This window comes from Sminthopsis crassicaudata, chromosome 5 (assembly GCF_048593235.1).
Source record: "Sminthopsis crassicaudata isolate SCR6 chromosome 5, ASM4859323v1, whole genome shotgun sequence".
Classification (NCBI taxonomy): domain Eukaryota; kingdom Metazoa; phylum Chordata; class Mammalia; order Dasyuromorphia; family Dasyuridae; genus Sminthopsis; species Sminthopsis crassicaudata.
This window is the reverse complement of record NC_133621.1, coordinates 218,354,886-218,370,494: the sequence shown is the minus strand read 5'-3', so window position 1 is coordinate 218,370,494 and position 15,609 is coordinate 218,354,886. Positions and strand designations below refer to the sequence as shown.

Genomic DNA, 15,609 nt, shown 5'->3' with positions numbered 1-15,609 from the left:
CCTAGGTTGGTCTTCTGCCTTAGAGCAGTGGCTCCCAAGGCCCTTTTAATTGAAGAGGCTCAAAACTAATCTTGGGAGACCATTAACCCCTGGGGTTCAGAGCATTTAAAAAACCACATCAGTGGCTTGGTGGGAGCCTACTAAATATCAGGGTCTTCTACCTGACCTGACTCTCTCGGTATGTCACCCTGCTCCCTGATCCCACCCAACCGGGAGAAATTAGCTTTCCTGAAAATGGGAAAGAAAGGCGGATTATTCTCAATGACACCCTACCAAGGATTCTCAAACTTTAGCCCACTGAGGACATTTAGCCATTGAGGCCTGCTGGGTTATGGCAAATGGGCTGAGGGGTGGAGATAGAGTGTGAGGTTTTGTTTTTACTATAGTCTGGCCCTCCCACAGTCTGAGGGACAGTGAACTGGCCCCCTATTTAAAAAGTTTGTGGACCACTAGACCACTCTAGGATACTTAACACTTTTACTAAGGATGAAAAAAAATTTTTGCTCCTAGCATTTTCTCTCTTTTCTTAATTGACATTTTATGCCCCTGCCAGCAATTAACTCCTTACCATAATTACCTCCTTAACTACTTTCAGCTAGGGAGCTCTGTGGGCAGTGGGCGCTCATTCAGCATTGTTGGGTGGACTATCATCACCCTTAAGGCAGCCCACAGATGGGACCTGATGCATTTTCTGCAAAAGGCCCCATTCCCCAAAGGACACCACCTTAACCCTGGATGATACCATCTTTTAATCTGCTCCTGAGATTTGTTTCCTCAAGGCCTCAAGTCCTATTGGGACACACAACACTCCTTAGATGCTGCTGCTGCTGTTTTCAGATCTCATACCTCCCCTCCTGGCATAAACCCCCAAGGGAACTTAGGGACATCTCTACCTTGCCAGCTTGAAGCAACTACAAAAGATTAGACCTTTGCCCCTTTACTCCAAATGAATTTGGGGATAACTGCTTGAGGGGGGGAATGATGGGGAGAACCCTGAAGCTGTCCTCTGACTTTTGAGGGGAATGCTTTAGAAATTCTTCTTGAACTTGAGAAGCTCTCCTCTGCAAAAGACCTGCCCCCAGGGAATCAAGATAAGTAGTTTCATTCTGTTGCACCCTCTACTGAGTTGAAAATTAGTCCAGGGACTCTCAATCTATTGGAAATCTTTTCAATTAGAAGATTTCATTCTGATTTCAACTCAAACTGCCCCCAGCCAAAATAAAATAGGTTTCTGCTCACTCAATTCTTGGCAAAGGCCCAAAGCAGGAACGTGCCAGGCCAAGGAACCTCTCCTTGGCATAACTGCCTGCAAGGGTCCCTGCCCGATGAGAAGACACCCTTTTCTCAGTGTTAACCCCCTTTATCTCTCTGCCAGTATTTCTCTGTTAGACCTTTACTTCTCTGTCTGGACCTTGATATTGAGGCCTCCTAGCAAAGGCTGACTTCTCAATGTCAATAAATTTCTTTTTGCCTGTCTAACTTTTCGGGTTCGTGAATTCTTTTATGAAGGACCTGCACCAACCAGAAGGCGTTCCCACAATTTCCTGTCCTGAACCAAACTGCATCATAGCTATTGTATATACTGCTCTATATAAGTTCTGAAAGTTTGGGGGTTTTCAATTTTTTTTTTTAATTAAGTACTCTAAGAATGCATTTAATTCATTATGGTTAAGAGAAGAAAACAGCTTTATTGAATTATTGTTTTATTTTCTACCACATTTCACTAATTAGATTATTTCTGCTATATTTTAATAGGGACTTAAAAAAGAAAACCAAACCTCTAGGCAAATTTACTATTTAAAATCATATGAGATTTTGGTAATATTTTATCATTCATTTGTTATTAGGAGTAATCTGTACTAAGTAAAGATATTCAATGACATCAAAGACTTCAATTCTTTCATCTTCAGATTTAAAGTCTTACTTTAAAAACTCTAGGTTTAGAGATTGGTTTTGGTGTTATTTGTTATTCCTTTATATTGCTTGTTGTAGGACTTGTAAATGAGGGTCGCTATGAGACTTAGAGGGTTCTATCGGCAAAAAAGCAGTACAGGGTCCTAACCTATGATTAGCAATATCCGTTTCCAGTTTTGTAATGTGACAGTGTTTATCTCTTTGGTCTTTTCTTGCAAAAAAAAAAAAAATTCTTAATTAAATAAAATCTATCACTACCTATCAATTCCTATCACTCTGCTATAAAGTGAAAGTACTGCCACAGTCCCCATAGCAAAAAGTCTAGTCTGCCATAGTTTCTTCTGTGAAATGGTAGTAACAAGAGAATCTACTTTCCAATGTTGTTGTGAAGATAATATTTATGAATATTTTGTAAACCTATCATTATAGGATCAGTAATTTGTTTAGCTACCAGTAGACCTATCTAAGCAACAGCTTTAGGTGCTACTCTCATCTGGTTGATATAAATAGTAAAGTTAAAAAAAAAAATTTGTTGTTTTTTCTCTTTCCTATTTTCTCCCTTTTGTTTTGACTTTTCTCTCCCAAAATCATAAAGAAATGTTTTTAAAAGGTTAATATACATATATAACCATAAAAAAATTTAAAAAGGAAAAAGATAGTAAAGTGAAAAATATGAAAGAGTAGAAAAGTAAGAATATAAAGAAAGCACTGTTAAGGGAAAGAACTGGACAAATGATGAAAATTAGTTGTATACTGCCAATAAGTGATAATTTTAGCTGTTGCCTATTCTTGATCTCAAAAATGGTAGACCACTGCTCACTGACTAAATCAAGTGATTTAAAAACTTAATAGTGATGTGGGTGAACTCTGTAAAAACCTGTGTCCAAAGAGTCTAGGAGAAAACACACTTTCCAGATTGGGCCTTTTCTAGGGCAGATCATCCCCTCCTCACAATGATCTTTTGGGGATACAGATCCTTTTCAGGAAATCCCAAATTCATTCAAGCCTTCTAAGTGATTTTCATTCAATTGGGAGATCTGGGCCTGATATTGATAAGTATTTAGGCCTAGGGGTATTGGCTTTCTTTTCAACTTGAAACCCGGGCCTCAGATTTCCTATTAAAGGGCAATCTCTTAACTTAATTAACTTAACTTAAACTCATTTTTTTGCAGAATGTCCAAAGCAGGATTATACCTTGTCAAGGAACTTCTTGGCATAGCTTCCTGTCAGGACTCCTGCCCTTTATGAAGAGACCCTTTTCTCAGTGGAAAAATCTTTTGTTATTTCTCTGCCACTGAGCAAGTCAGTCTCCTAGCAAAGCTGACTTCTTCAGTGCCACAGATTTCTTTCACACAAAGGACCTGCACCTCTGACCAAAAGGGAATCCCACAACTCTCTGAACTGCCACTAGGACACCAACAATAGTAACTCATATTTCTACAGTTCTTTTGTTTATTAAGTATTTATACTGCACACAATTTAATCCTTCCTCTATTATTTCTCAATAGGCTGTGCTTAAGAGACTGGACTTCTAAGCCAAATCATACTTTCTGTCCTATGTTTCAAGGAGAAATCATTAATATAAAAAGCAATCAGAGGCTTTTATTTTAGTCCTGTTTTATCGATCTTTATGTACTTATATATTTCTTTTCCCCCTCCTCCATTAGAATGTAAATTCCTTGAGTAGACATTATTCTATTCATTGTATTTGTTTCTTCAATGCCTAGAACACAGTAGGCACTTAATAAATGTGTTAACTGGGGGGGGGGGGGGGGAAAGCAGGACTCATCTTTGGTTTTCAGAGATCATAATTGGTCATTATGTTGATGTGTATGAATGAGATCCTTTCTGCTTGGAGATGCAAGTTCAGAAGCAAAAGAATTTGCTAACCCCAAAGTCTGTGGCAAAAAAAGGAGGTTTTATTTTTCACTAAGAGGCTTAGGCATACTTCTTAATGAAGAAATTTGCAAAGAATGAGCTGGCAAAAACCGATTTTATGAGCAAATCCCAGGGCAGTTTGAACTGATTATCAGACCAAAATCTCCCAATTGAATGAAAAGGCTTTTTTAGCTTGAATGGGAGATCAGGTATTTCCAAAAGATCAATGGGAGTGATTTGCTCTTGAGTGATTCTGCTTATCTCAATCTGGGAGGATGTGCCTTCTTTCTAGATTCTCTGGGGCTTGGGAGACCTCAGTCTCTCATTCTTTGCAGATCAAAGGGGACATAGTTTCAGTGATTATTTTACACAATTTTTGCAGAGTTCCCCCGAATCAATTATATTAATGACCTCTCAATTGTTTTCTTTTATATCACTCTGGGCATAGTTTAAAACTGTTCTTCTGGTTCTGCTCACTTCATTCTGGATCAATTTATACAGGTATCCCCAGGTTTCTTATGAATGCATTATAAGTCATTTCTTACAGTAACAAAAATATTCCATTACAGTCATTTCTTATTTCTAAATGTTAAAAATCTTTCTAATGCTTCTTGGAGGAAAGAAATGGATGCTAAATTCAGGGAACAGCAAGGAACTCTCCTTGCTAGGTTAGAGTGCAAAAAAAAAAAAAAAAAAAAAGTCTAGTTAGAATGCAAAGAAGATGAGGAAAGCTGTTTAAAGCAAGCCTCCAATTGATAGATGGTCTTAAAGCAATTTTCAAACGAAGAAATCAAAACTATCTATAGTCATATGAAAAAATGCTCTAAGCATTAATGAGAGAAATGCAAATCCAAACTTTGGTAAGACATCACACCTTTCAAATTAACCAATATGACTGAAAAAGAAAATGATAAATATTGGAGAGGATGTGGAAAAATTGGGACACCAATGAACTGTTAGTCTGAATTGTGAACTGATTCAATCATTCTGTAGAGCAATTTAGAATTATGCCCAAAGGACTATAAAACTCTCTCCTCCAGCAATACCAGCAGTTTTATATCCCAAATAAATTAAAAAGAAAAAGAAAAGAAAGGACCCATGTACCAAAATACTTATAGCAACTCTTTTTGCAGTGGTAAAGAATTGGAAATTGATGGTTGTTCATCAATTGGGAAATGAATGAACAAGATGGTATATGACTATGATAGACCACCATTGTACTATAAGAAATAATATAAACAATAATAATATAATAAATAATAATAATATAAATAATAAGCAGAGGGGAAGCTAGGTGGCTCAGTGGATAGAGCACCAGCCCTGAAGTCAGAAGGACCTGAGTTCAAATCTAGTCTCAGACACTTAACACTTCCTAGCCATGTAACTCTGGGCAAAGTCACTTAACCCCAATTGCCTCAGGAGAAAACAAAATCTGGCACCAAATTGAACACTGAATCCTTATGACACACTACTCAACCTAATATAGGCCATGTTCCCATCAAATAAGACTATTCCACATCCCTTCCTCCATCCATGTTATTCCCTAAAGCTCAATCCTAATGCCCTTTGCCTTGCAAAGTCTTTCCTTCTAACCACCCCCCCCCAAAAAAAAGTAAGAAAAGCTAGATGTGATTTTTTTCCTTCACTTAATATTCTTTGTATGCTCTTCTACATTTATATTCCATTTTGTATCACATATGTCTCAAACACAACATAAAGAGCTTGAGAAAGCTGTAAGAGGAAGTCATAAAAGTCTGCCTGGATCAACTACAAATTCATGCTATTTCATGTGAACTCTTCCCAGTGGATCCTTCCATAATCTCTAATTGACTTCTCTATAATGGCTGTTTCAAATCTACTCCCTCAAGCTCTCCCAAGAGACCTAGGGTTCCATTTTACAGGGACGAAGGCCATCTCTTCCACCAGCCCCAGTAAAAGTCTGGCCCCATGGCTCTTGATCCTCTTGTCACTGCTTCCAGTTATTGTCCTGTAACTCCTCTACATCTCTGGGAATGCTGAACTCCTCCAGTGACTAAACTCGGTTCCCTTCCTCACCATCCAGTCATTCTTTAATTCAGGCTTTCAACTCTACGGAAACTGCTCTCTAAAAACCATTTAACAATGGTTTTACAATATGGCCACACCCTGCTTAACTTTCCATTATTAACTTTTTTTAAAATTGTATTTTAGTTTTCCAAATACTTGTAAAATATTTTTCAACCTTAATTTTTGTAAAACTTTGTGTTCCAAACTTTTCTTCCCCCTTTACTTACCTCCTCCCTCCCCAAGACAGCAAGCAATCTATATAGGTTAAATATAAACATAAAATATATTTTAGTATATATTAAATATGTAAACATTGTCATAAATATATATTATAATATTTATTATATATTATTTATGTGAGCTATATATATAATATACATAATTTATAATATTATATCAAGACATTACTTTACACATGGCCAGTGTGTAAATTTGTTTTGCTTAACTGTTTATATCTGTTACAACGGTATGGTTTTCTTTTTTCTTCCTATGGGGATACAAGTTGGATCAAGAGAAAATAAAAGCATACTGAGAAAAAAATGTTTTAAAAAAATTATCTCTATGCATATTGTACGGGCATAGCCCCTTTAAGATTCCTTGTCTGATCTACCTTTGGGACAAGATATTCCTAAGGGAAAAGATCTGTATCTGATTCAGTTTGGGCTGTATCCAGCCCCCAATTGGTTTGGGTTTTCAGCCCCCTTTGATACAAGATCTGGTCAGAACTAGTTTGGGCTGTACCCAGCCCCCCCCCCCCCCCACTGGATCTGAGCTGGCTTGGATAAAGCCCGACAAAAATCTGGCCTTCAAGGAATTAACCTGATCTCCGCCCATTACTTCTTCAAGCAGATAAAAAGAGCAAAGCTAGTATCATCTTTGGTTCAGAGATTTGAAAGATGCCAGCTAAGATGCTTGCATCAGAGATTCTCTGTCTCCGCCGCTTTCAGGGTATATCTTCCTCTATCTAATCCCTTTTACTAACCAGACCTTAACCTTGCTTCCAAACCTGGCAATAAACATCTTTTACCCATCTAGGTTTTCGGGCCTGTAAATTCATTTACAGGGGACTCTCGCCGCCACTAGACCTGACTTAACTTTGTATCCTTGCGCCGAATCCTAAGGGGGTTGCAGGGGAGCTCCATGTGACTCCCTGTACCCTGAATCCTGCCACTACACCTCACTTAATCCTATTGAGGTATATACTTCATTATTAGGTATTTACCTCATGATTTGGTTCAAGTTACCTCATCATTATGACTTTAAGAGTTAAACAGTTTCCATTTTTCCAGAACTTCTATCTCCTATCAGCAAAGTGAATATTGAATATTTCAAATTAGATGTTCCTGAGGCATCTTTAACTCTATATGTCCAAAAAAGAATTCTTTCTCTCCCTCTCCCTCAAAACTGCCATTTTCTTCAACTTGCCTATTTCTCGAATAAGAACCTCCATTATTCCAATTTTCCATGCTCATCATTTCAGTGAAATCCTCAACTTCTTATTTTCCTTTTTGCAGCCATCCAATCTTGCCATTTTTGTTGCCACATCTCTTTCATCCACACCTTTTCTCTTATCCATACAAGGTCCTCATTAGCTCTCACCTAGATTACTGCATGACCCAGATGATATCCCTACCTCAGGTTCAAATCCTCGTTCAAATCAATTGTCCAATCAACTCAAAAATGATTTTCCTTAAATACAGATCTGACTATGTCACTCCTCCACTCCATAGACTCCAGTGGCTCTTTATTGTCCTAGCATCTCTTTTAAAACCCTTCACAATTTGCTATCAACCCGTCTTTCCAGCCTCACATTAACTCATGTCTATAATCTAGGCAAACTGGCATTCTTTGTTCTTTACCCATACTACTTCACATCACACAGCCTGTGCACGAGCCATCCATTTCTATGTCTGGGATATACTCCCTGCTCATATGCGCTCAGGAATCCCTCTCTTCCTTCAAGAAAAACCTCAACCACTATCCTCTACAGGAATACTCTGTGATGGCCCCAAATGCTGGCACAGCCAGGCCTCCCTCCCAAACTATTTTGCCTTTATTCTGTTTAGTTGCATGTGTGTTGTCTTCCTGAGAGAATAAAGACTCCCAGGAAGTAGGAATAGTCTCCTCATCCTTTACATTTGAGTCCCAATGCCTCGCACAGTGCGTACTGATACATACTAGGCATTTAATCAGTATTTGGCAATTGACTAACAGATCCAATAACTTTCCTGTAGTTGTGGTCCCTCACAATTCTACTTCTTCATTTTCATCTGCTAAAAATCTTTCTCATATTTCATGGCTCAGCTCTCATGTCAAGTCTTCTATAAAGTTATCCCTAATCCCTCAAGTTTCAAGTGTCTGCCTTACCTCCAAGTATAACTAACAAAGAGCACTTTGCACGCCTCTCTCCTTTGCTGCATCAAATCTACCTTATGTCTCATACCTTGTACATAGTTACTAATTGTTGTATTAAATTGTAAACTCTGAAGACAGGACTTTCATCATTATTATTCAAGATCCTCCGGTGCCACTTCCCCAGCACTCTCCTGCACACAGTAATCCCGCAGCATCGGTCCGTATATACGTGAGATACCCAGGGTGTGGATGAGGAGTGACAGGCAGCCACTAAGGATGCCTGGAGGGAGATAACTTAACTGCTTAATCACTCCCTTCTCCTGGGCCTCTAATTACTCCAGGAGAGCCTTAAAACCCCAGCTAGCCTTCGGAGGCACATTTATGCAGAGATCGCTCACACAGTCCTCTACACCCAATTCTGCCTCCTGGGCAAAGGGCTGGACTATCAGTGCCAGCCTAAGGCCACCATATATGAAGCCCTGCTCCAAGGGCAAGGACGAGTTTCAGGTCTGGGCTTGGCTGCAGCTGGAGGTACCCGCCCTAGGCTCGGACAGCCAGGAGGAACAAGCAGCAAGCACGTTTTCTCGTCCTCCCCTCCCCCTCCCCAGATGCAGCTCGGGACCCAGCCCATGCTTGGTAACATCGATTCTGATCAGACAGAAACGCCAGCGAGCCTGGCCTGTCTCCGTCTCCCAGGCCTCCACCGTGGAGGAAGAGTTTGAAGGCAGAGCCCCGGGTTCGAATCGCGGCTCCGCTACTTCCCAGCTGGGTTCTGGTCTTTTTTTTCCCTCTGGGCCTGAACGTGGGCCTGCCCCGCCGCCCTCCTCCCCCGCACGCCGGTATGCCGAGGGCCACGCGGGGAACGTAACGGCCACGCCCCGGAGACGAGTCAGTCCGTCCGGTCTCCGTCCTTAAAATACCATCCGCCACCCCTCCAAACCCGCGCCACGCATGCCGCCGCCGCCTGCGCCGCGCTGGGCGGTACCTGCGCCGCAGACGAGGCAGCCGCCGAGAAGCAAGCGCAGCCAGGCCGTTCCGCCGCCCCGGGTACCCCAGCCCGAGGACCGGGAAGCGAGCGGCGGCGCCGGCACCATTTTCATTCCTCCCGCCAGGGTCACCGCCGCACGCCACCTCCTTCTCACGTGCCGACCCCGGTAACCGGCCCAGAACAAGCAGCCGTCTGAGCCTATCAGAGAGCAGAAGCCACAAACGAGACCCGCCCCTTGCCAACCCAGCCCGGATGGGCGGGGCTCCAAATTTTGGCGTCTCAGTGACAGCGCCAGGAGTCGGCTCTCTTGGTAACTGACGAGAGAAGGAGGGCGATGTTCGTTTCTGACCTATCAGAAAAGAGAATAACTACAGGAAGATGCCGCCCCCTAGCATCATGCTTCCTGGCAATTTATTTAAACAATAATAAGGATGATTGATATAAAAACAACCAATAAGTGATTGGTATGGGCGGGCACTTTGAGATCATACCTTGCTCCTTATTTTCTCCTTCCTCTCCCTCTTTAGTTTATTATTGTTGGGCACACTGTACCCACACGTCTGTCATTTTCTTTCCTTTTAAAAGTACGTCATCGTCCTTTTCACATTCCTTCCATCTTGCGCTCATGGAAATTTAGCTGCCCCCAGAAAAAAATTGCATCACTAATCTGTCTGCCTCTGTTTCTCTCAGTCTCCGTCTCTCCCTCTTGTCTGTGTCTCTCTGTCTCTCATTTCTCTTTCTCTGTCTCTCTGTGTCTCTCACTTCTCTTTTTCTCTGTCTCTCTGTCTCTCACTTCTCTTTTTCTCTGTCTCTGTGTCTCTCACTTCTTTATCTCTGTCTCTCTGTGTCTCTCACTTCTCTTTCTCTGTCTCTCTGTGTGTCTCTCACTTTTCTTTTTCTCTGTCTCTCTCTGTCTGTGTGTGTGTCTCTCATTTATCTTTTTCTCTGTCTCTCTGTGTGTCTCTCACTTTTCTTTTTCTCTGTCTCTGTGTGTGTGTGTCTCTCATTTATCTTTTTCTCTGTCTCTCTGTGTGTCTCTCACTTTTTTCTCTGTGTGTGTCTCTCACTTCTCTTTCTATGTCTCTCTGTCTCTCTGTGTGTCTCTCACTTTTCTTTTTCTCTGTCTCTCTGTGTCTCTCACTTCTTTTTCTCTGTCTCTGTGTGTGTCTCTCACTTCTCTTTTTCTCTGTCTCTCTGTCTCTGTATGTCTCTCACTTCTCTTTGTCTCTGTCTCTCTGTGTGTCTCTCACTTCTTTTTCTCTGTATCTGTCTCTCTGTGTGTCTCTCACTTCTCTTTGTCTCTGTCTCTCTGTGTGTCTCTCACTTCTTTTTCTCTGTTTCTGTCTCTGTGTGTGTCTCTCACTTTGTCTCTATCTCTCTGTCTCTCTGTGTGTCTCTCACTTCTCTTTGTCTGTCTCTCTGTCTCTCACTTCTCTTTTTCTCTGTATCTGTCTCTCTGTGTCTCTCACTTCTCTTTGTCTCTGTCTCTCTCTGTGTGTCTCTCACTTTTCTTTTTCTCTGTCTCTCTCTGTCTGTGTGTGTGTCTCTCATTTATCTTTTTCTCTGTCTCTCTGTGTGTCTCTCACTTTTCTTTTTCTCTGTCTCTGTCTGTGTGTGTGTGTCTCTCATTTATCTTTTTCTCTGTCTCTCTGTGTGTCTCTCACTTTTTTCTCTGTGTGTGTCTCTCACTTCTCTTTCTATGTCTCTCTGTCTCTCTGTGTGTCTCTCACTTTTCTTTTTCTCTGTCTCTCTGTGTCTCTCACTTCTTTTTCTCTGTCTCTGTGTGTGTCTCTCACTTCTCTTTTTCTCTGTCTCTCTGTCTCTGTATGTCTCTCACTTCTCTTTGTCTCTGTCTCTCTGTGTGTCTCTCACTTCTTTTTCTCTGTATCTGTCTCTCTGTGTGTCTCTCACTTCTCTTTGTCTCTGTCTCTCTGTGTGTCTCTCACTTCTTTTTCTCTGTTTCTGTCTCTGTGTGTGTCTCTCACTTTGTCTCTATCTCTCTGTCTCTCTGTGTGTCTCTCACTTCTCTTTGTCTGTCTCTCTGTCTCTCACTTCTCTTTTTCTCTGTATCTGTCTCTCTGTGTCTCTCACTTCTCTTTGTCTCTGTCTCTCTCTGTGTGTCTCTCACTTCTTTTTCTCTGTCTCTGTGTGTGTCTCTCACTTTGTCTCTGTCTCTCTGTGTGTCTCTCACTTCTCTTTGTCTCTGTCTCTGTCTCTCATTTCTCTTTTTCTCTGTATCTGTCTCTCTCTGTGTGTCTCTCACTTCTCTTTTTCTCTGTCTCTCTCTGTGTCTCTCACTTCTTTTTCTCTGTCTCTCTCTGTCTCTGTGTGTGTCTCTCACTTCTCTTTTTCTCTGTCTCTCTCTGTGTGTCTCTCACTTCTTTTTCTCTGTCTCTCTCTGTGTGTCTCTCACTGTCTCTGTGTATGTGTGTCTCTCACTTGTCTTTTTCTCTGTCTCTCTGTCTCTCTCTGTGTCTCTCACTTCTCTTTTTCTCTGTCTCTCTGTCTCTCTCTGTGTCTCTCACTTCTCTTTTTCTCTGTCTCTGTGTGTCTCTCACTTCTCTTTTTCTGTCTCTCTGTCTCTCTGTGTCTCTCACTTCTCTTTGTCTCTGTCTCTATGTGTGTCTCACTTCTCTTTTTCTCTGTCTCTCTGTCTGTCTCTGTGTGTGTCTCTCACTTCTCTTTCTCTGTCTCTGTGTCTCTCACTTCTCTTTTTCTCTGTCTCTCTGTCTCTGTGTGTGTCTCTCACTTCTCTTTTTCTGTCTTTCTGTCTCTCTGTGTATGTCTCTCACTTCTCTTTGTCTCTGTCTCTATGTGTGTCTCTCACTTCTCTTTTTCTCTCTCTCTGTCTCTGTGTGTGTCTCTCACTTCTCTTTTTCTCTGTCTCTCTCTGTGTGTCTCTCACTTCTCTTTTTCTGTCTTTCTGTCTCTCTGTGTATGTCTCTCACTTCTCTTTGTCTCTGTCTCTATGTGTGTCTCTCACTTCTCTTTTTCTCTCTCTCTGTCTCTGTGTGTGTCTCTCACTTCTTTGTCTCTGTCTCTTTGTCTTTCCCTGTCTCTTTTTCTGTCTCTGTCTCTCCACTTCTGCCCAACCTCACCCACACATACACATACTCAGGAGTTCAGAAAGGGACACTTCTGACTCTTCACTTCTGCTTCCCAACACTGTGTGCTAGGTCAATAAGCAACCTGTCCTTTGACGGTCCTCCCATCCTCCCTATCACCTTAACCTGTCAATCAGTCAATCAGCAAGCATTTATTATGGGCAAGCATTGTGTTACTGGGAATACAAATACAAAAGTGAAACAATCTGCTCTCAAAGAACTTATATTGTACTATACACACCCTTGTTGCAGTTATCCGCCATCTCCCAAGTTATTCTCATTTTTCAAAGAGTTCATTTGCTAACAATCTTCCTCTCCCAGACATGTGCAGGGGATGAATGGTAGACTTGGGAGTCAGGAAAACCCGCGTTTAAATTTCACCTCATCACTTACCATTTATTTGACCATTATTATGTCACTTAACCTTCCTTGAGTCTCAGGTTCTCCATCTGTAAAATAGGATAAGGATCAGACTAGGTGTCCTGCATAAAGTGATCTGAGCTAAAATGATTGTTTACTGCTGTGTTGATTTGCAATCACCCTGGCTTCCCAATTCATCAGTCTTCTCGACTTCTATAACCTTATCTTCTATATACTTCAACTTCCCACTGAAATGGTTGTACCCTTGACCACACTGTGACCCATGATGATGCTTTTTCATCTATAAAACTCACTCTGGAATCTATGTGGGAAATGAATGATCTGCCTCCTGCTCAGCCACTATCTTGACTATAAGTCTTTCCCATAGAAAAACATATCTAGAAAACATATCTCATGCTCCAAGTCATTATTAATCAGAGAAATGCAAATTAAGACAACTCTGAGATACCACTACACACCTGTCAGATTGGCTAAGATGACAGGAAAAAATAATGATGAATGTTGGAGGGGATGTGAGAGAACTGTGATACTGATACATTGTTGGTGGAATTGTGAATGGATCCAGCCATTCTGGAAAGCGATTTGGAATTGTACTCAAAAAGTTATCAAACTGTGCATACCCTTTGACCCAGCAGTGTTACTACTGGGCTTATATCCCAAAGAGATTTTAAAGAAGGGAAAGGAACCTGTATGTGCAAGAATGTTTGTGGCAGCCCTCTTTGTGGTGGCCAGAAACTGGAAACTGAATGGATGCCCATCAATTGGATAATGGCTGAATAAATTGTGGTATATGAATGTTATGGAATATTATTGTTATGTAAGAAATGACTGACAGGATGATTTCAGAAAGGCCTGGAGAGACTTATATGAACTGATGCTGAGTGAAATGAGCAGGACCAAGAGATCATTATATACTTCAACAACAATACTATATGATGATCAATTCTGATGGACGTGGCCCTCTTCAACAAGGAGATGAACCAAATCAGTTCCCATAGAGCAGTAATGAACTGAACCAGCTATACTTAGCACAAGAGCTCTGGGAGACGATTATGAACCACTACATAGAATTCCCAATCCCTCTATTTTTGTCCACCTGGATTTTGGATTTCCTTCACAGGCTAATTGTACACTGTTTCAAAGTCCGATTCTTTTTGTACAGCAAAATAACTGTTTGGACATGTATACATATATTGTATTTAATTTATACTTTAACATATTTAAACTGTATTGGTCAACCTGCCATCTGGGGGAGGAGGTGGGGGAAAGGAGGGGAAAAATTGGAACAAAAGGCTTGACAATTGTCAGTGCTGTAAAATTACCCATGCATATATCTTGTAAATAAAAAGCTATAATAAAAAAGAAAAAAGAAAAACCTATCTCAGAGATAAAATGACACAGTAGCATGAAGCTGTATAGTCTCTTCTCTTCCAAAACACCTACAAATAGGTCTAGAAAATTTACCAGACTAAAATCCAAGAAAGTCACAGTGAGTAATTTTTATCCCAGGAATAGGCAAACATTTAGATAGGAAAATAGACAATGGGGATGGGGTCTAGCCAAGGATGCACAGGGAACTTTCTAGTGAAGGAAGAACCTGTGCAATAGGGCAAAAAGAGACCCCAAACTTAGACAAGGCGCAGAAGGATTCTTCAACAGGGTAAGGTGACAACTGGAAGCTTTGCCAAACTACCACAATTCTTTTCCCCAATCCTGTGTAAATTCTGGCTGTGTACAAAAAGAGCAAGTTCAGAAGCATTCAACAGCAGCGTGGCTCAAATCCCAGAAACAAAGCAGGGTCTAAATTCCTAGCTTCTAGCAGCCTAAATTTTTTTTAAATTAAAACTTTTTAATTTTCAAAACACATGTATGCATAGATAATTTTTCAACATTAACCCTTGCAAATCCTTATGTTCCAATTTCCTTCCCCCCCACCTCCTGTAGACATCAAGCAATACAATATATATGAAAATGGTAAAATATATGTCAAATGCAATATATACATACATAATTATACAATTATCTTATCCAAGGAATAAGCAGAGCAGGGATCCCAGACCAAAGGAAAATCTGCAGTTCTTGCTCATCCGCCAGAGCTTCCCAGCAGGCTGATAGTGGTGTCTGAGTCTAGCAGCAATCTACTGCTTCTGAGAACCATAAAAGAATAAACCAAAAAAGAAATAAACTACATTCTAATATGGAAGATGAGTTATCTGTCCCCTCTGAACCCTCTCAGGGATCATAGGAGAATCTAATTAGGCAAGGCCTAGGAATCATTCTGTAATGTCTTGATCTTAAGAGAATAATGGAAAAAGAAAGGAAGAGGAAGACACTAAAAGGGAAGCAAAAAGAAAATTGGGAAAAATTATATTACATACTCATGATTGCCAAGTTGATATCTGTATGAGTAAGGAGAAGGCAATGGAGAAAACAGTTGAAATTTAAATCTCACTCCCTTCTGAATTGGTCAAAAGAAGACTATATACACATAAACACAAATATACACACACACAAACACACACAAATTGTGGGTATAAACACCTCACTAAACAAAAACAGAAGAGCAAAGGAGAAAACAAAGAGGGTAGATTAAGGAAAGGATTATTCTCTATGGATGTACAAAAATATATTTTTAAGGTGGCAAGAGAATGAAAATGTAAGGAGGTGCCCATCGATTGGGGAATGGCTGAACAAGTTACAGTATATAAACACAATGAAACATATGTGCCATAAGAAAGGAAGAAAGAAATGATTTCTGAGAAACTGAAGAAAATTTACATGAACTGACAGAGTAGAGAGTATAAAACCAGGAAAACTTTTTATACAGTGACAACAATGTAATAAAAACATACAACTTAGAAAAAATTAGGAACTCAATCAGTATAATTACCAACCATGATTTTCGAGAACTAATGATGAGATATGCAGCCTGGTAGAAAAGTG

The 15,609-nt window shown here is 40.6% G+C and overlaps 1 protein-coding gene across 1 annotated transcript in view; it reads right to left on the bottom strand.

The window, feature by feature from the left end:
* Positions 1–12,548, bottom strand: part of NEMP1 (nuclear envelope integral membrane protein 1) — a 34,635-nt gene extending 22,087 nt beyond the window's left edge. The window contains exons 1-2 of the mRNA XM_074269607.1: positions 12,527–12,548; positions 9,179–9,379 (exon numbers count right to left, since the gene is read on the bottom strand). Of these exons, the coding sequence (XP_074125708.1) occupies positions 9,179–9,379; positions 12,527–12,548 (223 nt within the window). The remainder of the gene's footprint in view (positions 1–9,178; positions 9,380–12,526) is intronic.
* Between the last annotated feature and the right edge of the window lie 3,061 nt (positions 12,549–15,609).